At 35.5% G+C, this 25,765-nt stretch overlaps 1 protein-coding gene across 2 annotated transcripts in view; it reads right to left on the bottom strand.

Annotated features, from left to right (window-relative positions):
• Nucleotides 1–25,765, bottom strand: part of LOC149808026 (tRNA dimethylallyltransferase-like) — a 125,856-nt gene that overhangs the window by 27,078 nt on the left and 73,013 nt on the right. For both annotated transcript variants that reach the window (XM_089972701.1, XM_089972692.1), the window contains exons 7-11: nucleotides 18,598–18,709; nucleotides 16,953–17,071; nucleotides 11,214–11,291; nucleotides 8,304–8,413; nucleotides 3,551–3,668 (exon numbers count right to left, since the gene is read on the bottom strand). In XM_089972701.1, coding sequence (XP_089828827.1) covers nucleotides 3,551–3,668; nucleotides 8,304–8,413; nucleotides 11,214–11,291; nucleotides 16,953–17,071; nucleotides 18,598–18,709 — 537 coding nt within the window. The remainder of the gene's footprint in view (nucleotides 1–3,550; nucleotides 3,669–8,303; nucleotides 8,414–11,213; nucleotides 11,292–16,952; nucleotides 17,072–18,597; nucleotides 18,710–25,765) is intronic.

Here is a 25,765-nt window from a genome sequence, read left to right as displayed (position 1 = left end):
AAAAATGAAACATTCAATGCTGATATAATAGCTAATGACTATATCTCAAAGTATTACATACAGTATCCAATAGTTGACTATTTCAAGACAGGTGCCCCACTCATTAGCAATTAATGGTCTGAGTCCTAAATACCATTTGGTTTATATGAATATCGATGCATCTAAGTGCTGGTACTGATAAAAAAGTAATTTGTTTATAGTCAATTATGTTTCTCTGAGAATGTTCACCTAATCACATAAATGTTAAAAAGATGCTCTGTTACCTCTTGAATCCAGGAATCGCAGACATTTCATCTTTCCCATCTATATGCCATATAGACAAATGGAAGAAACTCTTCCCAACATTCCCCTTACTAGTACTAGCTGCTTACCAGTTTTGCTTCCCCGATAAAAATGCTTGTATTTGTCAGAAAGTTGGGGGATGGCTTATTAGTAATGTAACTGGGTAAGTATTCTCAGAGAAACATATATTACTAAATAAAAATCGCTTTATTCATTGAATACATTCTCCAATCTTATCAACATTAGGAGAAATCACGTTAACATTAGGAGAACTGGTTATGGGAGGAGGCGATGATAAGCATCCTACCCATACATCTACCATAAACACAAAGGAGGGAATAAGTGTCCCTCCCTTTATGAGGATAAAACACACTCCGACTAAGAGAACATCACCATTGATGGTCACCGAATCTGTAGCAACAGCACTCATGCAAGAGCAAAGGGGAAGCAATGACAAGACTGTGCCAACTTTAGTTCGATATGGTAATGGTCTGGGAAGTAACACTAAACCTGCCATATTCATGTTTTTTGTGAAGACAGTGCATGCCAGCCAACTGCCTCTATTATCTCTTGGATAGACACGTTCTGTTTGAAGACAAGACTTGCTGAGATAGCTGAAATTTTCATGTAGCATAAAAACTTGATCTCATAAGATCTTGGAGACTACTAAGCAGTTTACCCCTCTTAGACATGAGAGAGGCATTGATTGTTGCCTCCCAGGGTGAGGTGGGGGGGGATAGCACTTTACACAATGTTTCAGTCTGTGAACCAGGTTCTGCATCACTGCCTCCTTAGACTTATCGATAGACGAGATGACAGAAGTACTAATGTTTGGGCAGCCTGTTCTTTGCTATGAAACCTGGATACATCATCCAGACCATCCAACCATCTGATAAATAGTTCATGTCTACCGAAAGGGCATTCAACTTGCTGACACTGCATGCTGAAGTTATGGATATCAAGAAACATGTTTCTTAAGATGGCAGATACAAGATGGCAGATGGCATGTATGATGGCAGATACAAGACGGCAGATGGCATGTATGATGGCAGATACAAGAAGGTGCTGGCTAAGAGCTCGAACTAATTCCAATTGAGCCATGTCAGTACCCATGATAAATTCCACTTGGGAAACAGGGCAAGAGATTTTGGTCTATTACATTCAAAATTGGCTAGCATGTCTGATAAATCATTATCATGACCTATATCCACTCTGCAGTATGATTACAATCCTTATCATGACCTTTATCTGCTCTACAGTATGATTACAATCCTTATCATGACCTTTATCTGCTCTACAGTATGATTACAATCCTTATCATGACCTTTATCTGCTCTACAGTATGATTACAATCCTTATCATGACCTTTATCTGCTCTACAGTATGATTACAATCCTTATCATGACCTTTATCTGCTCTACAGTATGATTACAATCCTTATCATGACCTTTATCTGCTCTACAGTATGATTACAATCCTTATCATGACCTTTATCTGCTCTACAGTATGATTACAATCCTTATCATGACCTTTATCTGCTCTACAGTATGATTACAATCCTTATCTTGACCTTTATCTGCTCTACAGTATGATTACAATCCTTATCATGACCTTTATCTGCTCTACAGTATGATTACAATCCTTATCATGACCTTTATCTGCTCTACAGTATGATTACAATCCTTATCTTGACCTTTATCTGCTCTACAGTATGATTACAATCCTTATCTTGACCTTTGTCTGCTCTACAGTATGATTACAATCCTTATCATGACCTTTGTCTGCTCTACAGTATGATTACAATCCTTTTTATCTGCTATACCATAATGTTGGAATCCTTATCTTGACCTTTATTCACTCTACCCTGACGTCAGAATTGTTATCATGACCTTTATCTGCTCTATCATGATGTCAGAATGTGTCCGGGAGCATGGAGTGGTAGCCTTTATTCATAATTGGTGCTAATTATTTCTCCTCAAAGAGCCATAGGAAAAAGTTAGCCAATTCTGGGACTAAGGCATTAAAGGAAGGATGCTGTTGCTATTGTGCCAGTTCCTGAAAACCTGCCATTTCCCCTTGTATGCCTTCAAAGTTGATGACTGTTGCAATGTTTTTATCCAAGGACAGCTACTCAGTACTCAATGAATGTGATACCAAGAATGGCACTGGTAGCTGACTTCCTGCAAAAGAAAACATTATAATAACCTGGGTCTCATATTTTATCAGTCAGGCATTCTTTCACCTTAAAATGACTGGAGGAAAATGGAAGTATGGCTGTTCATCTCTGTCTTCCTAAAACCATAGAAATCTTGACCTGTCTTATGGTTGATGGGGGCTGGGCACTCAGTAATCAGTAATCAGCAGCACTCTGTAGATTTCCTCCATAGTCATTTTTGAGCTAAATTCTGTATTGCAGAATCATCAAGGTTATTCCTGCACTCATTGTGTGGATTGTCCTCATTGTGTGGATTGTCCTCATTGTGTGTGTTGTCCTCACTGTGAGGGTTGTCCTCATTGTGTGGATTGTCCTCATTGTGAGGGTTGTCCTCATTGTGTGGATTGTCCTCATTGTGAGGGTTGTCCTCATTGTGTGGATTGTCCTCATTGTGAGGGTTGTCTTCATTAACTATTCTGTCAACATCAGAATAAAACATCCCACGAGGCAGGGACAAGGCTGTGCCATCATTCCTGTGTACTTCTGATCTCTCTCCAGGTATAAGCTGTAAATATTTGTTCTGGGAGTTGCATCAGCAATCAGGCAAGTGCCTAGGTTTGTTTTGCTGGCATGAAATGCTGGTGATTAAGAAGGCTCGTTGGTTTAGTTATCAGCCATAAGGATGGCCTGGCTATCAGCTGTATGGATGGCCTGACTGTTAGCTATATGGATGGACTGGCTGTTAGCTTTTTGGATAGCTTGGCTGTCAGGTGTATTGACTGCCTGGCTGTACAAACAGCCTGTCTATCAGATGTATAGTCGGCATGGCTCTCTGCTGCACAAATGGCATTTCTTCCAGCTGGATGGTTGGTTCAGTAAACATCTGGTTTGTCTGTTCAGCAAAATGGACTGATTGGCTAACTGTTGTGACTGCAGGATTTGAGAGATAGTGGAGAATCTTCCTGAGATTAATATGATCAGGGAATGTATTCAAATTAAGAAATGTAAATTTTTCCTAAATCACAAATAATGGAGGCCAGGAAAATATATGAATTCAAGTTCTAGATACTACTGCATAGCTAAAGTTTATTTTTAATGCTGAACCCTGATTACCTGCCCATTCTGATTCCATAGTGAAAATTCTTCCTTCACAGACTTCACACACATTATGAACTGGACGATTTTTGGCCGTCTTTTCTGGTGGAATGGGCTTCAACTCTGGAGTTCTTTCCTAAATCAAAAACATTATAAATCTTACAGTCAAATATTTTACAAGTTCCAAAGCATGTCATAAAAAAAGAAAATGCTTTGTTGGTGGGTGAGTGTAAAGAGAATTTCTGACACAAAAGGCTCTTCTTAAAAACAGTCACTTCTATCACTCCATCTACGTAAGAAAGACCAAAAGAAAATGACATTTTCACACAGCTTAAATGGACACTGTGTATACTGTTTTAATGCTTTTGTAAAAAAATATTTAAGTTTTCATAAACATGTAGTGATTTATCCAAGTCAAATTTTAAATACAGCGATATGCACAGATAACAAACTATACACAGTGTTGTCAATTGTATAATATTAGTAAGCACTGAATTTTATTGAAGTATGCGAAGGAAATATTCTCTCTAATTTTGTATTCACAGTAATGTTATGTAATATTTTCTCTGTAATGTTGTATCCACAATAATGTTATGTAATATTAAGAGCTTATAATAGCTGATATATAAGGATGACTACACGGGAATGGAGATTTGTTGACAGTACTCTTTCCCTCGCAATAATGCTGTAAAGATTAGTTGGGATACATAAGGACCACTTCATGGGAATGGTGATGTTTTGACAGTACTCCTTCCCTCACTATAATGCTGTAAAGGTTAGCTGGGATATATAAGGACCAATACATGGGAATGGAGATGTTTTGACAGTACTCCCTCCCTCACTATAATGCTGTAAAGGTTAGCTGGGATATATAAGGACCACTACATGGGAATGGAGACATTTTGACAGTACTCCCTCACAATAATGCTGTAAAGTAGGTCTGTACCAAACATTTGCTTCATATTCACTTCAGCCCCGAATAGTTTATAAAATGAGGTATTCGTATTTGGCTGAATGCAACCAAATATAAATGGTACAATTAGGTGAACAGCATACTCACTGTAATCAGAAGAGTAACGTAATTCATATCGACAACGAACTGAACAAATTTCTGAATGAGCCTTGTATCTGAGGGATACTGATATACAGTGTCATGGTGGCAGACAAATGATGAAAGGTTTCCTTTACTCTGTTATTGTGCCCAATGTTATCTAGCAGCACCTCCAACAAGTGTCCAAAGTGAACATCGATTCAGTGCTGCCTGCAACAATTTGTCAGACAACAGACGTCTGCTGGCACACACTGTCGAGAGACTCATTCTTTTGAAAGCTAATGTATCCTTCATGTAGCAGTAACTGTTGGACTGCATTTTAAAATTTGAATCTTGCTATTCATTAGTCAACGTATGAAACATTATGAAGACATTTGTAGCACTCTGATATTTTGGTAATGCCTTAGTTACTTTGAACCTTCACATGTTCATTGTTAGTTACTTTATAATTAATTAAATGTCATTAGGCCTGCTGAAAATATTTTATTATGGAGCATTCTGTCACTATTCGTATTCGTGTCTGTATTTGGCCAAATAGTTATGGGTCTTTATTCATATTTGACCAAATAGTTAAAAACATTATTTGGTACAGCCCTACTGTAAAGATCTTATAATTATTATGACCCTATGGTCTTAAACTAAGTAACAAAAAAGAACAAAAACTAACAAGTTTTGTAAAATTACAAATATAATTTATTTCCCTAAAATACAAAATGAAAAATTAAAAAAAATGACTTACAGTATGGTGAATGAATTCCGAAATAGTCCTAAAGTTCTATCATAAGTCCAAAAGTATTGAGCAATCCGAATGAGTTCCAGTGGTATTCTGAATTGTGCTGATGTCTTAATGTATCATAATGATAAAACCCAAAATGTCTTTAAATGAATTCGGGGCCCCGAGTGGCCGAGTGACCTAAAGCGCTCTCCGTTACGGATCACTGCCATCTCACCTCTGTCTGCGTCGATTCGAGTCTCAAATTCAGCCAATGTGGGTATGTAGGAAAGCTTGCCAGTAGCTTCTCGTGGGTCAGTGGTTCTTTCCGGGGTTTTCCCAGGGTTCTTCCTCCACCATTAACACTGGCCGCCATGTATAACCTATTGTGTGCTGAAAAATGGCGTTAAACACAACAACAACAACAACAACATAAATGAATTCAGAATAATTCTAAGACAGATAATAAATCTGAAAGTCTGAGCACTTTGTAATTCCAATGAACAACTGAAATAAATAAATAAATCTTCTCAAATGACCACAACTAAATTACTTCTCTAAGACTGATGTCTATGATAGGAAAAGGTAATTTTCAGGTAAACCTCTCTTACACAGAAAACTAAGACACAGTCTCAAAATAACAAATAAGGGTCAAACATTCATTTTAGATCAAGTGCTTTAGGAGCCATCCAGTCAGGAACTAGATAACCCAGCCTTTCAAGAAAACCCATGATATGAATTCAAATCACATCAACATGTTTACCTGGATTAATAAGTACATCTCACTACCCTGAAACTATGTAATGTGTTTACTAAAATGACCCCAACTTAAAAGTACAAACTCACATCATAAAGAAAATTAGCATTTAAGATGTTATTTACTAAATGACCTGTACATCTATAATCATGAAAATTAACACACATAATATAGATATACATAATAGTTGATATATACATGGACGACTACATGGGAACTGAGATGTTTGGACAGTCCTCCCTCACTATTATATAATGTAATGTAAAGATCTTATAATAGTTGAGAGATATAAGGATGACTACACAGGAATGGAGATGTTTGGAAGTTCTCCCTCACTATACTGCTGTAAAGAATAGTTGAGATTAATAAGCATGATTACAAGGGTTTGGAGATATCTGGACAGTACTACTCCCTCACTATAATGTAAAGATCTAATAATAGGGCCAATACATGGGAAAGGAGACGTTTGGACAGTACTCCATCACTACAATGCTGTAATGATCTCATAATAATTGAGATATAAGCACAATCACATGCAAATGGAGATGTCTGGAGTGTGTGTGTGTGTGTCTGTGTGATTTGGAGTTTTAACATAGCTTTAACAATTTTGCAGTCATATCACTATGATGTCTGCAGTGTGGCAGTTTTTGTGATGTCTAGATCTGGGTCTATGCAATTTATTAGGAATAATCAGTAGAACAAACAAAACTGACATTAATTTGCTGATGCATTATATGATGGCAGATCAGGGTCTATGTTGTCTGCAGTTGGTCCTGACTTGTAAGCAAGTAAAGACGGTATATTAAAATATTCAATAAAATAAGATCCCATTTAAGTGATCCATCAAAAGATCCCTAGTCACATACAACTGATTTTAAATGGATTTTATCATCTCAGTCTACACAGCTGTCAAGCTGAAAATGGAACAAGTCATGAACAACAGGTACAAAATGAGACAAGTCATGAACAACAGGTACATTAGTTCTTGCAGAGACACACTGGGCTAACATATGACCTTTTTGTGTGTTGTCTGGATCAATAAAATTATATTATGGACACGGCTAATGTGGGTATGTGAGAAAGCTTGCCAGTAGCTTCTCGTGGGTCGGTGGCTCTACCCGGGGTTTTCCTGGGTTCTTCCTCCACCATTAATGCTGGCCGCCATGTATAGCCTATCGTGTGCTGAAAAATGGCGTTAAACCCCACAACAATAACAACATTATGGACAATACCTGTGTTTGTGTGTGTTTCTATTTCTCTGTGTGTTTGTGCATGTGTGTGTGTGTTTGTGTGTGTGTGTTTTTGTGTGTTTGTGTTTCTATTTCTCTGTGTGTTTGTGCATGTGTGTGTGTGTGTTTCTATTTTATGTGCGTTTGTTCATGTGTGTGTATGTGTGTGTGTGTGTTTCTATTTTTCTGTGTTTGTGCATGTGTGTGTATGTGTGTGTGTGTTTCTATTTCTCTATGTGTTTGTGCATGTGTGTGTGTTTGTGCATGTGTGTGTTTGTGTGTGTTTGTGCATGTGTGTATGTGTGTATGTGCATGTTGTAAAGATATGTGAATATGACGTGAATGTGTCAAACTTAGGATAAAACAGCAAATTTGCTAAGCTCAAAGATTACTTTGCTGTCACCAATTTGACCTTTTGGGCTTTTTTTTCCTTCAACTCTTTCCAGTTTATATAATCAAATGAGTAGTTTGCATTTCTACTCTTCACAGTTTGTATTCTCAAATAAGTAGCTTGCATTTATACTCTTCCCAGTTTCTCTGAACATTTTTTAATTATTCTAGTGCAAATGACTGCCAAATATGTTTTCCTGAGGTAGAGGTTCCTGGGTGAAAGTCAACATCAATGCAATTTACCCTGCTGTGAAAATAAACTTACCAACTCTGCACTTAGAGGTGAAACACTCCATTTTAATAGAATACAAGAATATTACAGCCACTCTATGGTCATTCAGTTATTTAGTTTTCTGATTAGCATATCTGCAAACTAAATGGAGAAATCCAATCAACTCTACAGAAGTAACTGTGTGCTCCCCGTACCCTTTGGTATTCAACATCTAATAATTCTTTATACTGCAACTGTGAAACTTCATCATTCATCAACAGTGTTGTGATTTTGATTTTTAATTTGCCTCAATGGATCACATGACAGTTTATCACAAGGAATTTTTTGGGGCCTCAAATTGCATTTTCTAGGCAGCAAATTATAACTGAAAGCTGTCACCTCCTTTAACCTGTGGACATACCTCTAGTATGGCTTGCAGAGTTTCCTGGGCAGGCTTCAGTACAAGTTCATCAAATTTGTCCACATCCGTGACATCCAAGTTATACACAGCTGGAACTCCACCTCCAGGACCTACAATGAACCACATTAACACTTGAAAATTAAGTGTTACAGACCTAAAAGTTGTGTATGATTTGTAAGTCGATTAAGTTTTTGAGGTCACAGGATGGAAAAGGCTTTTTATTGGGACAAAGGAATCATTCTAGTGAAGATGACTGTTTGAGTAGTGCTAGACACATGTTAAATGAATGGTTCATTATTTCATTTTGAATTATGAATGTTTTGCTGCACATGTTGCTGACATGTTAGTCTTCTAAATGTAAGAGAGACTTGCTGGGCTATAACTTACCTTCTTCGACAACATAAAGCAACAGAGTGTATAACTACCACCCCACTGCCACAAATTCCTCTTTGATTTGATTTGTCCTGCTGTATGCACATGTAAGCAATGCCCAGTCAACAGTTTTCTTATTAAAAGTTGACTGCTGTATGCATGTGTAAGCAATGCCCAGTCAACAGTTTTCTTATTAAAAGTTGACTGCTGTATGCATGTGTAAGCAATGCCCAGTCAACAGTTTTCTTATCAAAGGTTGACTGCTGTATGCATGTGTAAGCAATGCCCAGTCAACAGTTTTCTTAAGCAACTATGGTTAAAGTAATAAAAACATTAATAATAATAATAATAATAATAATAACAATAACAATAAGATTATTATTATTAATAGTAATATTAATAATAATAATAAAAACATTATTGTTAATAATAATAATAATAACAACAACAACAACAAGCTGGCCATGGCTGAAAGTAAAGCAAGCCCTCAAACTATATTCTCTCTCCAAAAATGGTGGGATAAAATGATACTGAAATAACAGAAACATAAAAAACTAAATGTAGAGTGTGGACACACATAAAGGTGAATGTACAGATGGACATGCATGAGAATGCTAAAGTGAAAAAACTAGTTTACTTTCCATCATGACAGACAAAGTGAACACTATGTTTACCTTCCACCATGACAGACAAAGTGAATGCTATGTTTACCTTCCATCATGGCAGACAAAGTGAATGCTATGTTTACTTTCCATCATGGCAGACAAAGTGAATGCTATGTTTACCTTCCATCACAGCAGACAAAGTGAGTGCTCTGTTTACCTTCCATCATGGCAGACAAAGTGAATGCTATGTTTACCTTCCACCATGGCAGACAAAGTGAAGGTTATGTTTACCTTCCACCATGGCAGACAAAGTGAGTGCTCTGTTTACCTTCCATCATGGCAGACAAAGTGAATGCTATGTTTACCTTCCACCATGGCAGACAAAGTGAATGTTATGTTTACCTTCCACCATGGCAGACAAAGTGAATGCTATGTTTACCTTCCACCATGGCAGACAAAGTGAATGTTATGTTTACCTTCCACCATGGCAGACAAAGTGAGTGCTCTGTTTACCTTCCATCATGGCAGACAAAGTGAATGCTCTGTTTACCTTCCACCATGGCAGACAAAGTGAATGCTATGTTTACCTTCCATCATGGCAGACAAAGTGAATGCTATGTTTACCTTCCACCATGGCAGACAAAGTGAATGTTATGTTTACCTTCCACCATGGCAGACAAAGTGAATGCTATGTTTACCTTCCATCATGGCAGACAAAGTGAATGCTATGTTTACCTTCCACCATGGCAGACAAAGTAAATGCTATGTTTACCTTCCATCATGGCAGACAAAGTGAATGCTATGTTTACTTTCCACCATGGCAGACAAAGTGAGTGCTATGTTTACCTTCCACCATGACAGACAAAGTGAATGCTATGTTTACCTTCCACCATGGCAGACAAAGTGAGTGCTATGTTTACCTTCCACCATGGCAGACAAAGTGAATGCTGTGTTTATCTTCCACCATGGGAGACAAAGCGAGTGCTCTGTTTACCTTCCACCATGACAGACAAAGTGAATGCTATGTTTACCATCCACCATGGCAGACAAAGTGAATGCTATGTTTACCTTCCATCATGGCAGACAAAGTGAATGCTATGTTTACCTTCCATCATGGCAGACAAAGTGAATGCTATGTTTACCATCCACCATGGCAGACGAAGTGAATGCTATGTTTACCTTCCATCATGACAGACAAAGTGAATGCTATGTTTACCATCCACCATGGCAGACAAAGTGAATGCTATGTTTACCTTCCATCATGGCAGACAAAGTGAATGCTATGTTTACCTTCCATCATGGCAGACAAAGTGAATGCTATGTTTACCATCCACCATGGCAGACAAAGTGAATGCTATGTTTACCTTCCATCATGGCAGACGAAGTGAATGCTATGTTTACCTTCCATCATGACAGACAAAGCGAGTGCTCTGTTTACCTTCCACCATGACAGACAAAGTGAATGCTATGTTTACCATCCACCATGGCAGACAAAGTGAATGCTATGTTTACCTTCCATCATGGCAGACAAAGTGAATGCTATGTTTACCTTCCATCATGGCAGACAAAGTGAATGCTATGTTTACCATCCACCATGGCAGACAAAGTGAGTGCTATGTTTACCTTCCACCATGGCAGACAAAGTGAATGCTGTGTTTACCTTCCACCATGGGAGACAAAGCGAGTGCTCTGTTTACCTTCCACCATGACAGACAAAGTGAATGCTATGTTTACCATCCACCATGGCAGACAAAGTGAATGCTATGTTTACCTTCCATCATGACAGACAAAGTGAATGCTATGTTTACCTTCCACCATGGCAGACAAAGTGAATGCTAAGTTTACCTTCCACCATGGGAGACAAAGTGAATGCTAAGTTTACCTTCCACAATGGCAGACTTGACAATATTAATATCAGTATTAACAGTCTTACGTTTCAAGAATCTATTTTTCACCCAAGTAATTTGTCTTCTTGCATATCTTCTTGTTACAACTTTGAGATCAGCCACACCTGTAAAAAAAACGTCATTGAAAATCAAACTCATGGTACACAGGTACAAAAGAGAAACTCATAAACCCTTTAAATAGCCTTACTTAATGGTATGAAATACATACTTTTGTTATGGTATAAAATACATTCTTTCATTATGGTATCAAATACATGTTTTTCTTATGGCATCAAATACATGCTTTCATTATGGTATCAAATACATGCTTTCATTATGTTCTCAAATACATGCTTTCATTATGGTATCAAATATGTGCTTTCATTATGGTATCAAATACATGCTTTCATTATGGTATCAAATAAATGTTTTGTTATGGTATCAAATACATATTTTTGTTATGGTATCAAATACATGCTTTCATTATGGTATCAAATACATGTTTTTGTTATGATATCAAAAACATGCTTTTATTATGGTCTTAAATACATGTTTTCATTATGGTCTCAAATACATGTTTTTTTATGGTATCAAATACATGCTTTCATTATTGTATCAAATACATGTTTTGTTATGGTATCAAATACATGCTTTCATTATGGTATCAAATATATGCTTTCATTATGATATCAAATACATGGTTTTTTATGGTATCATATACATGCTTTTGTTATGGTATCAAGTATATGCTTTCATTATGGTATCCAATACATGGTTTTGTTATGTTATCAAATACATGCTTTCATTATGGTATCAAATACATGTTTTTAGTGTGGTATTAAATACATGCTTTCATTATGGTATCAAATACATGCATTCATTATGGTATCAAATATATGATTTCATTATGGTATTTAATATATGGTTTTTGTTATGATATCAAATACATGCTTTTGTTATCATCTCAAATATATGCTTTCATTATGGTATCAAATATATGCTTTCATTATGGTATCAAATACATGCTTTCATCAAATACATGCTTTCATTATGGAATCAAATACATGCTTTCATTATGGTATCAAATATATGCTTTCATTATGGTATCAAATACATGCTTTCATTATGGTATCAAATACATGCTTTCATTATGGAATCAAATACATGCTTTTCTTATGGCATCAAATATATGCTCATAAATATCTACCAGTTTTACATCTAAGTGGAAAGTGTTTTTCCCAACTAGTTTGGAAGAGTCTTTGATAACATCTTTAAGGGTTTGAGCTTTTTCTCTCCAAAAAACATGTCATAATAATATCTCAACATTAATTTTGCTAGAAACAATTTCTTTCTTAGTGATAAAATATACACAAGAGATACATACTGTAAAGGAATATGCAATATAGGTGTACCTGAAAGAGCTGCTAAACAGTTTTTCTTAAGCCATGTCAGTAATTTCAGAAAAATGAACATCATCCCCAAATCCCTGAAGCAGCAAGCAATGTCTGCACATGAGATGGAACCAAAAATATCAGCCAATGATGACTTTCATATACCATACATACTCATTCATAAGTCAAGTCTTACAGGACACACGGTACTAATTATACGGAAGAACTGTAAACCAGTCTAGAAATAATAGAGTATTTACAGGTTTGGTGGTCCATAATTGGTTAATAATGAAAATTAAAATTTTAGGAAAAATATCTTTTCAGAGCTTATCCTATATGTAATGTAAAAAAAATATTGACAAATTTCTACTGATGTAATTTTAGCATTTTTACAGGCTTGAATCAGGAGTACTCAATACTGAAAGTGGCACCTGATTCATTTGGTGCAGAATCAATAACACGTGTTTCATGCACATGTATGTAAACAGAGTACCGCGGGTCATATGGTGTTCTCCACACATAAGCTTGCACCAAGGTTAGATGTGCATGAAGAATTATAGGTGTCATTATCAGCACCCAGAAATTTTAAGTTATTGAATTTTGAATATGATAGTGTTTCCATATGTTTACCATTGGAGTGGAATTAGTACTGTGAGTCCTATAGTAACTGAAAACTCCACGTACCCAGTTCTATCAAAAGACCCTTATCTGCCATCACATATTGCACCAACAGATCAGGGTCTATGTTGTTTGCAGTTAGACTTGACTTACAAGCAAGTATATGGTAACTTTGCTGCAGAAGCACTTATGAATTATCTATTGATTGAATTATGGGTGTTTCTAGAATGGGGATACACAATGAAGCCAGTGGTCACAAATTCAATGGGTCCATGTAACACACTGTAATGATATATTCTCCCTCAACCCCAAAAATTACTTGTAAAACATTTAATACAAAACTTTCATAGGTACTAATACCATCAATGTTGTCAACAACACCACACTCAAATATATGTTTCATCATGCTGTTGCTCTGGAAACAAAAAATTATTTCTAATGATAAAGTGACACAAATGCTACCTGTGTATGCCATGGCAGTGATGCTTACATGAAACTCTTTTAAGCTGAAATAGAATTTTCATTTCTGTTTTGTTGCAAATATGGAATACTTTTTGACTGTTGATTATGAGGGGTGCATGACACTTATTTCTTCATTCTTTATATAATCCTGTAACACACGTGATCCACCCATGCCTGAAAACTTTCTTAACCACAAAACTTAGATGGTTGGATGGATGGATACAATGGTAACTGTATAACTTATGTCCCTGAAATATTCGTGAAAAATAATTTCATGGCCAGTATAGTTTTAACAATTATGCAAATGCTGATAAAATAATGTGTTGAAAAGTTGCAACAAACTTGTAAAGAGTGAGATTAGCTATACATTTGCATTTCAATGCAGTTTTTCATTTTGAATTCTTATCTGTCATATCATTTTGAATCCTTATCTGTCATATCATTTTGAATCCTTATCTGTCATATCATTTTGAATCCTTATGTGTCATATCATTTTGAATCCTTATGTGGTAACATCATGTATTCTTATCTGTCATATCATTTTGGATTCTTATCTGACATATCATTTTGGATTCTTAGCTGACATATCATTTTGGATTCTTATCTGTCATATCATTTTGGATTCTTATCTGTCATATCATTTTTGAATCCTTATGTGTTATATCATTTTGAATCCTTAGCTGTCATATCATTTTGAATCCTTATGTAGTAACATCATGTATTCTTATCTGTCATATCATTTTGAATCCTTATGTGTCATATCATTTTGAATCCTTATGTGTCATATCATTTTGAATCCTTATGTGGTAACATCATGTATTCTTATCTGTCATATCATTTTGAATCCTTATGTGGTAACATCACGTATTCTTATCTGTCATATCATTTTTGAACTGAAATATGAATATCCATTTCTGCTGATCAGTTTATGAAAAAAGCTGTTTCAAGTCTGGTATATTTTTAGTAACAGCAGCCATATCTGATGGCCAATTAGCACCATTTTCACAAATTTGATGGCCCATTATGCAGTATACATTCTGTCAAATTTTTATGAATGGTGTTTGAGAAGCCATGTTTATGTTTTTCTATTTTTTGTGGCCACATTTGATGGCAGATCAGCATCATATGAACAAAATTGAAAGCAATGTACACCAGGATACTTTCTGTCAAATTTGGTCAAAGCAATGTACACCAGGATACTTTTTGTAAAATTTGGTCAAAGCAATGTACACCAGGATACTTTTTGTCAAATTTGGTCAAAGCAATGTACACCAGGATACTTTTTGTCAAATTTGGTCAAAGCAATGTACACCAGGATACTTTTTGTCAAATTTGGTCAAAGCAATGTACATCAGGATACTTTTTGTCAAATTTGGTCAAAGCAATGTACATCAGGATACTTTTTGTCAAATTTGGTCAAATTCTGATTAGGGCTGTTCCATTTAAACATACATGGTACCCAGGGAAGGCAGTTTTAAAACAAAATGCCATGGTACTTTGATTACACAGAATTATATTAAAATGATAAGAAAATTCTAATTGCCTCTATGGGTGAGTACCCCACATTAAAAGTGCCTTCCCTGGGTCCCTGGTATGTTTTAATGGAACCTCCCTTAGCACTTTTTGAGAATGAGATTCTGAATGGTTCTTCTATTTTTATTAAAGATGATTATATCAAATGGGTGGGGTGAAGACTTTAATGGCATTTTAACACTTTACTGGATATATCATGCAAAGGAAATGGAAGCTAAGTGGTTATCCCAAGCACTCACTGTGGCAATCCTGGCTGGCCTGGACAGGTATCAAACCTGCAACCTCTGGCTTACTTGTCCATGTGCTACCAACTACTCCCCATATTTAATTCTCAATTTGCATCATTTGAACAAATCTGAAAGACCTTCATGTCAGGATGCTTTCTGTCAAATTTGATGAGATTCTATGAGCTATTTTTTGATAAGTCATTTAAAGGTTTTATTTATGACATAATGGCTTTACTTTATGACACATGACATAATGGTTTTACTTTATGACATAATGGCTGGCTTTACTTTATGACATAATGGCTTTACTTTATGATACATGACATAATGGCTTCACTTTATGACATAATGGCTTTACTTTGTGACATAAAGGCTTTACTTTATGATGTAATGGCTTTATTTTATGATATAATGGCTTTACTTTATGATACATGACATAATGGCTTTACTTTTTGACATAATGGCTTTACTTTGTGACATAAAGGCTTTACTTTATGATGTAATGGCTTTATTTTATGACATAATGGCTTTACTTTATGACATAATGGCTTTATTTTATGACAGAATGGCTTAACTTTATGACAAAATGGCTTTACTTTATGACATAATGGCTTTACTTTGTGACATAATGGCTTTACTTTATGACATAATGACTTTAATTTATGCCATAATGGCTTTACTTTATGACACATGACATAATGGTTTTACTTTATGACATAATGGCTGGCTTTACTTTATGACATAATGGCTTTACTTTATGATACATGACATAATGGCTTCACTTTATGACATAATGGCTTTACTTTGTGACATAAAGGCTTTACTTTATGATGTAATGGCTTTATTTTATGATATAATGGCTTTACTTTATGATACATGACATAATGGCTTTACTTTTTGACATAATGGCTTTACTTTGTGACATAAAGGCTTTACTTTATGATGTAATGGCTTTATTTTATGACATAATGGCTTTACTTTATGACATAATGGCTTTATTTTATGACAGAATGGCTTAACTTTATGACAAAATGGCTTTACTTTATGACATAATGGCTTTACTTTGTGACATAATGGCTTTACTTTATGACATAATGACTTTAATTTATGCCATAATGGCTTTACTTTATGACACATGACATAATGACTTTACTTTATGACATAATGGCTTTACTTTATGACAAAATGGCTTTACATTATGACATAATGACTTTACTTTATGACATAATGGCTTTTACTTTATGACATAATGACTTGACTTTATGACATAATGGCTTTACTTTATGACAGATTTTTTGATTAAATCTGAAAGACCTTCATGTCAGGATGATTTCTTTTTCAACTGAATCGAGTGGTTTGAAATTTATGTACTGGTAAGCAGCAATTATGAACAGACAATGCATGATGGACTACAACATGTTTGCTATTAAGGCCAGGTATACAAAATAATAATTCATGAAAATTTATTTCTGATATATACTGAATTTACAGTATTCACAAAATTTACAATATTTTTTTCAAATTTAAGATACTTTACATATAAAGTGAACACTACCTTCCTCAAAGAGTTTTCGGCCTTCATCAGTATTTCTTTCTTCCTCTGTCAGAAGAAGATATTTGTGGAATTCCTTGAACCCAATGCTTTGGAAAATACCCAAAGTGTAATCTACACTCCTGAAAGAGATAGATGCAAGATAAAGTTATATGCGCTGATGGATGTGTATCATCTGCCACTGATGGACGTGTGTCATCCATCACTGATGAATGTGTGTCATCTGTCACTGAAGGATGCATGCCATCTGTCACTGAAGGATGTGTGTCAGTTGTCACTAATGGATGTCTGTTATCTGTCACTGATGGATGTGTGTCATCTGCCACTGATGGATGTGTGTCATCCATCACTGATGGATGTGTGTCATCTGTCACTGAAGGATGTGTGCCATCTGTCACTGAAGGATGTATGTCATCTGTCATGGAAGGATGTGTGTCATCTGTCACCGAAAGATGTATGTCAGCTGTCATTGATGGATGTGTCATCTGTCCTTGAAGGATGCATGTCATCTGTCACTGATGGATGTGTGTCATCTGTCACTGATGAATGTGTGTCATCTGTCACTGATGGATGTGTGTCATCTGTCACTGATGAATGTGTGTCATCTGTAACCGAAGGATGTGTGTCATCTGTCATGGATGGATGCGTGTCATCTGTCACTGAAGGATGTGTGTCATCTGTCACTGAAGGATGTGTATCATTTGTCACTGATGGATTTGTGTCATCTGTCACTGATGGATGTGTGTCATCTGTCACTGATGAATGTGTGTCATCTGTCACTGATGGATGTGTCATCTGTCACTAATGGATGTGTCATCTGTCACTGATGAATGTGTGTCATATGTCACTGATGGATGTGTCATCTGTCACTGATAAATGTGTGTTACCTGTCACGGATGTTCCTATAACATAAGAAGGTCACAGTAGCTAGTGCCAGCACCACCAAATCTGAGTAGCCGCCAATGGAAGAAATTTAAGATTTTGCATCAATTTTTGGAACATTCTTGTTCAATAAATATACTCCAACAAAAAATCACTTAAAACCAAAGATACAATGAGAATGGTAAATTTCAGGTCTCACATGGCTAAACAAATTTTGTTCCCAGCCACTTGTCAAGAACAAGTGAGTTTGGAAAATTTAATTTGTCCCATTTTTTGACTTCATAATTTTCAGCATTGGACTTAACTATTATGTGGGTCTAACCAACTGATTACCAATATAATGCAATATGCCTACCTGCAGTTTAAAAGAAATCAGATTGCAAACACACGTCATTTATTATCGGCTAGATCACACAGCGCTATAAGCTGGTTAATGAGTTATCCTGGCATAGATTAACAAGAGATTTGTACAATAAGATGACTCGGGCAACAACAGTTTACTCATAGAGATTATTTCTACTATCACAAAAAATGTATGCGCAATCCTCAAGATGACACCTGAGAAATACTCAACTTCCATGGAGTATCTGGAGCACTGACTCTGAGCAGTATGCTCTCTTAAGGTTAATGTCATGGTAACATTACCATGGATTTTCAAGACACGTGTATTAAGTTGAAATACCCCAGCCTTTACCTTGTTTTCAAGAATCAGGCAATAATTTAAGATTTTTGTCGTGTAAGCTGTGTAAGTACTGTCAGTACTCACTTGTTCTCCTGAATTCTGGAAGCATTGTAAAGGGCATGAAAATCAGTAAGCTCTTTGATCAGTCCCTGCTGTAGCATGGCATCCACTCGCTTGTCCAGTCTCTCATCTAGAACTGCACACAACACAACCAAGAAAAGAATACATGCACAAGATTAATGAGTAACATCTATGCAGGTGTTGAACATAACAAGAGGACCAAGTGGGCCTCATATCATTCAACTGTCTTACATAATTTAACAGTTGACCATTTCACTAAACAGGTTTATGTATTGGTATAAAAACAATATGTAAACTATCTCCCAAATTCTAAAAAAATTGAATTTACTTATTTTACTATATCTTGAAGAAAAATCTTTTTAAAGGCATAGCCATAATTTATATGCATTGTCTCTAGCTCATAATGTAAGCCACCCAAGAACACTGTATGGACAGACAGGTGATTTAAGAATAGAAACACTTTATGGACAGAACGGTGATTTAAGAAAAGAACACTATATGGACAGAAAGGTGATTTAAGAAAAGAACACTATATGGACAGAAAGGTGATTTAAGAAAAGAACACTATATGGACAGAATGGTGATCTAAGAAAAGAAACACTGTATGGACAGAAAGTTGATTAAAGAAAAGAACACTATGTGGACAGACAGGTGATGTAAGAAAAGAAACTGTATGGACAGAAAGGTGATTTAAGAAAAGAACGCTATAAGGACAAACAGGTGATCTAAGAAAAAAACACTATATGGATCAAGTTGCAAAATAATATATTCAAGTTTTATAACAATCATTCAACACACTGCAAATTTAACATGCTTTTTGACTGGATAACCTTAATATCTGTAGCAGTATAATCTACAAAAACTTGTCTGAGACACTGATATCACAGTCCTGTAGCTGAGAAATTTTAGCTGTACAATGTACAATAACTAGTCTGCAACACAGATGCCACTGTAACATTATAACACTTTCTGTAGCAGTAAAATCTACAATAACTTGTCTGAGACACAGATGACACTGTAACATTATAACACCTTTTTATAACAATACAATCTATAATAACTTGTATGAGACATTGATGCCAGTGTAACTTTTAAACACTTTTTGAAGCAGTATAATCAACAAAAACTTGTCTGAGACACTGATGCCACTGTAACATTATAACACTTTCTGTTGCAGTATAATCAACAATAACTTGCATGAGACATTGATGCCACTGTAACATTATAACACTTTCTGCTGCAGTATAATCAACAATAACTTGCGTGAGACATTGATGCCACTGTAACATTATAACACTTTCTGTTGCAGTATAATCAACAATAACTTGCGTGAGACATTGATGCCACTGTAACATTATAACACTTTCTGTTGCAGTATAATCAACAATAACTTGCATGAGACATTGATGCCACTGTAACATTATAACACTTTCTGTTGCAGTATAATCTACAATAACTTGCGTGAGACATTGATGCCACTGTAACATTATAACACTTTTTGTTGCAATATAATCTACAATAACTCACCTGAGACACTGATGCCACTGTAACATTATAACACTTTTTGTAGTAGTATAATCTACAATAACTCACCTGAGATCCTGATGCCACTATAACTTTAAAATGCTTTTTGTGGTAAAGTGCCACATACAATTTCTCCAAAATATTTTGTAAGATATATTAGGATGGAAATGTCTTTTATTTATTGATTTAAGACTGTTGATGATTTTACAATCAAAAATTGAATTTTATTAGTACTGCACCAAAGTATTAGGAAGTAAAGTGGTCCCATAATTTTGTTTTTAGACAGGGCTGCGTAAACTGTAATGTTGTTGTTGTTGTAGGGTTTAACGCCATTTTTCAGTACACGATAGGCTATACATGGCGGCCAGTATTAATGGTGGAGGAAGAACCTGGGAAAACCCCAGAAAGAACCACCGACCCACGAGAAGCTACTGGCAAGCTTTCTCACATACCCACATTGGCCGAATCCAAGACTCAAACCCACGCAGACAGAGGTGAGATGGCAGTGAACCGTAACAGAGAGCACTTTAGACCACTTGGCCACTCCAACTGTAATGAACTGATCATCACATAATTTTGTTTTAATTTTAGACTGGGCTCTACAGGTTATAATGAACTGATCCATCCCATAATTTTCCTTTATTTTTAGACTGGGCTCTACAAGCTGTAATGAACTACTCCATCCCAAAATTTTGATTAAATTTTACACTGGGCTCTACAAGCTATACTGAACTGATCCATCCCATAATTTTCCTTTATTTTTAGACTGGGCTCTACAAGCTGTAATGAACTACTCCATCCCAAAATTTTGATTAAATTTTACACTGGGCTCTACAAACTATACTGAATTGATCCATCCCATAATTTTCCTTTATTTTTAGACTGGGCTCTACAAGCTGTAATGAACTACTCCATCCCAAAATTTTGATTAAATTTTACACTGGGCTCTACAAGCTATACTGAATTGATCCATCCCATAATTTTATTTTATTTTTAGACTGGGCTCTACAAGCTGTAATGAACTACTCCATCCCAAAATTTTGATTAAATTTTACACTGGGCTCTACAAACTAAACTGAATTGATCCATCCCATAATTTTCCTTTATTTTTAGACTGGGCTCTACAAGTTGTAATGAACTACTCCATCCCAAAATTTTGATTAAATTTTACACTGGGCTCTACAAGCTGTAATGAACTGATAAGTTAGTGTTTTACATAAAAGAATATGATGCAATCTGACACCTTTTTTGCACACATTTCCAAGAGATCCAGTTATTCATACATGAAATGCCTTTCAACATAACAATGTATTGGATGCCACCAAGAGATCCAGCTATTCATACATGAAATGCCTTTCAATATAACAATGTCTTGGATGCCACCAAGAGATCCAGTTATTCATACATGTAATGCCTTTCAATATAACAATGTACTGGATGCCATCAAAAGATCCAGTTATTCATACATGTAATGCCTTTCAATACAACAATGTATTGGATGCCACCAAGAGATCCAGTTATTCATACATGTAATGCCTTTCAATATAACAATGTATTGGATGTCATCAAAAGATCTAGTTATTCATACATGTAATGCCTTTCAATACAACAATGTCTTGGATGCCACCAAGAGATCCAGTTATTCATACATGTAATGCCTTTCAATATAACAATGTCTTGGATGCCACCAAGAGATTCAGTTATTCATACATGTAATGCCTTACAATATTTATAGGTTACTGCATTTGTATGGGAAAATATGAACAAGTTTTTGGATGGAATACTGCATGAACTTGTGAGTGCAGTATATCCTTCCGAAAAAACGAGTTCATATTTTTTCATACAAATGCAGTAACCTTTCTATTATATGCTCATAGTTTATTCTACCTAAGGTTTAATTATATAAACAAAATACGCTACAAGAAACAACGTAAATGAATGAATGCCGTGTTCCAAACTACCAGGTAAATACACAAGCACAGATTTGACATTACACAATGACATCATTATTAATGCGCACATAACTCCGCCCAGATAAATTTGAACTTAGTCGCGTGGTCGACATAACTTTCAAAAGAAAATGGCATGTCTAGTTAGAATTGAAATTTGCAGTCATATTGTGAATGAATGTGCATTTCAACAACTTTTTCATTTGATCTGGAATGAATATATTTTGGTATTTTGTTTCGATTCAACAAAAGTTTGTGATTTTGGACTGGATTCATCTGTGCAAATTATACATGAAATAAATCAGATTGAAGTGGCGCAGGAGAAGCGTGTTTACGTCTGCAAATGTGTTTTTGTTTCTATCATTGAATGTTTGAAATCATAATGTGGGAAAAATATGAAGTCTTTCAATTGCAATTATCGAAAAGACGCTATGGAATGTAATGCTTATTTCATTTTGAGTGCAGTAAGGAGGATGCAATTGCACTTATCATCGAAATTACAGCACGATTTCGAAATGTGTAATCCAGACTGAAAACCGATGACATGGCTCATGTAATTCAGATTTGCAGAATTAAGAAAATTCATTTTGAGGAAATTCAGGATGTAAAACTTTAAGTATATTTTATTTTGCCATTGTTATCACCAGCTAAAGAAAACAGTATCTGCCTTGTTATTTGTAAGGACCTAATCCGTCATTTATATAAGGTAGCTAGCCTAAATCCGTAACATTGTATCAACGCAAAATGTCAAAACAGCTGGGTTTTTTTGCAGTAGATGAAACATGTTTTAGTTAATTCAGAAACAAATTTAAACAACCACAACGTAAAGAGCCTCTTACGCGAGTGTACATGATTTGTTTACAAATCAAAAGTGCTGGCATCTGAGTCCATTGTTTATTTACAAAAGAAAGTAGTTCCTTTATTCACGTGAATGCTATATGTGTATTGTCGCACGCATTCAGTATCGGGGAATATTTAACGATTCTGACAATGTAAAGTTAACAGGGGAAAAAATGAGCATATAATAAAACAATGTCTTGGATGCCACCAAGAGATTCAGTTATTCATACATGTAATACCTTTCAATATAACAATGTCTTGGATGCCACCAAGAGATCCAGTTATTCATACATGTAATGCCTTTCAATATAACAATGTCTTGGATGCCACCAAGAGATTCAGTTATTCATACATGTAATACCTTTCAATATAACAATGTACTGGATGCCCCCAAGAGATCCAGTTATTCATACATGTAATGCCTTTCAATACAACAATGTATTGGATGCCACCAAGAGATCCAGCTATTCATACATGAAATGCCTTTCAATATAACAATGTCTTGGATGCCACCAAGAGATCCAGTTATTCATACATGTAATGTCTTTCAATATAACAATGTCTTGGATGCCACCAAGAGATCCAGTTATTCATACATGTAATGCCTTTCAATACAACAATGTATTGGATGCCACCAAGAGATCCAGCTATTCATACATGAAATGCCTTTCAATATAACAATGTCTTGGATGCCACCAAGAGATCCAGTTATTCATACATGTAATGCCTTTCAATACAACAATGTATTGGATGCCACCAAAAGATCCAGCTATTCATACATGAAATGCCTTTCAATATAACAATGTCTTGGATGCCCCCAAGAGATCCAGTTATTCATACATGAAATGCCTTTCAATATAACAATGTATTGGATGACATCAAAAGATCCAGTTATTCATACATGTAATGCCTTTCAATACAACAATGTATTGGATGCCATCAAGAGATCCAGTTAATCATACATGTAATGCCTTTCAATATAACAATGTATTGGATGCCACCAAGAGATCCAGTTATTCATACACATAATGCCTTTCAATATAACAATGTATTGGATGCCATCAAGAGATCCAGTTATTCATACTAGTAATGCCTTTCAATATAACAATGTATTGGATGCCACCAAGAGATCCAGTTATTCATATATGTAATGCCTTTCAATATAACAATGTACTGGATGCCATCAAGAGATCCAGTTATTCATACATGTAATGCCTTTCAATATAACAATGTATTGGATGCCACCAAGAGATCCAGTTATTCATACATGTAATGCCTACAATATGACAATGTATTGGATGCCACCAAGAGATCCAGTTATTCATATATGTAATGCCTTTCAATATAACAATGTATTGGATGCCATCAAGAGATCCAGTTATTCATACATGTAATGCCTTTCAATATAACAATGTACTGGATGCCACCAAGCGATTCAGTTATTCATACATGTAATGCCTTTCAATATAACAATGTATTGGATGCCACCTGACCACCAGTAACAGCAAGCAACAGGGAAGGTGAAAAGACCACTTTTTAGACAAGTCCATTAGCAAAAATAAAGCTTCCAACAAAAATGGAAATGCAAGGTCAATAACGCCAAACAGAGGCCTCTAACTGACTGAGGTCTCTCTAATTGGCTTATTTTATCTTTGATGCCTGTGTTTTTGCATCCTTGTTTACTTAACCTGGACACATACTCTTGGTCATCACACACACACACACACCCCGCTGCTGTTGCTCTCAACCAAACTTTTTATCGAGACCTACACGATATCATAATAAATCCATGAGAAATTGCTTGAGAACGCAAATAAGAAATTTCTGAATTTAATCATATCTGTGTCCCTATAACAAAAAGTCTGATGACTGTTTTGCAGAATATGTGTATTGATTCCATTAAACACAAATAAAAAATTGCAGTTATCTCTTATTACTTTAGGTATTTGTGTATATCACTGAGTAACATAAATTATGTCAGTATTTTTGTGTCTGCCTCTGGAAAATAGATCCAGGTCATATATATACGGGGCTTCATCAATATCAGTTATAAAATCAATAATACATATCATTACCATCTTCCTCTTCATCCGACAACTTTGCTTCTTCATTAAAATCTTTACGCACATCGTAGCATCGCTGATAATTTACAGATGGTGCCACTAAATACAACTTATCTCATATGAGCCATCTCATTATCAGATTAAGTAATAATTGCGTCTTACCAGACCCACATGGACCTAGATAATTGCTCTGATAGAATTTGGTAGTGCTGAATGATGCTTGACTGGCTCTTGCTTTTGTGTTTCTGAGAAGTCAATGATATCCATGTTGTACAAATATTTTAAACAATATGAATTTATATTGTGTTTGATGCAGAGCATCCACCCCCACAAGTGGATTAACAACAATAATAACAAAAAAATAAAAAGTGTGCACTTACAGGCAAGTGTATAAAATGTGGTACAAAAAAATACAAATTTATTTCTAATAAAACTGGTGGAGATATTGCTGCTTCACTGGGAAAATTACCAGGATCACTACAGGCTAAGTATCCTGGCAAAAAGCATCTTCCTGGATATAATTATTGTGGTCCTGGAATGCGACTTGATATCCAGCTTGATGATCAAAATCAACCAAGACCTGGAGAGTATCCAATAAATGCAATTGACTAAGCATGCCACGTTCATACTGTCATGTATAAAAATCCAGATTACAACAACGACATATTGCAGACTTTAAGTTGATACACACTTTAAAGTCTGTAAAAAATAAATCTCTCAGAGAATCATTTGCTTGTTTTTTTGGTAAGATCTGTGATGAAAGGTAAACTATTGCTAGGGGCTGGTAATTGGTCG

The sequence above is a fragment of the Sinohyriopsis cumingii genome, chromosome 1 (assembly GCF_028554795.1).
Source record: "Sinohyriopsis cumingii isolate HCF-2022 chromosome 1, ASM2855479v2, whole genome shotgun sequence".
Classification (NCBI taxonomy): domain Eukaryota; kingdom Metazoa; phylum Mollusca; class Bivalvia; order Unionida; family Unionidae; genus Sinohyriopsis; species Sinohyriopsis cumingii.
The sequence above is the reverse complement of the archived record's forward strand: the minus strand, read 5'-3'. Positions and strand labels throughout refer to the sequence as shown.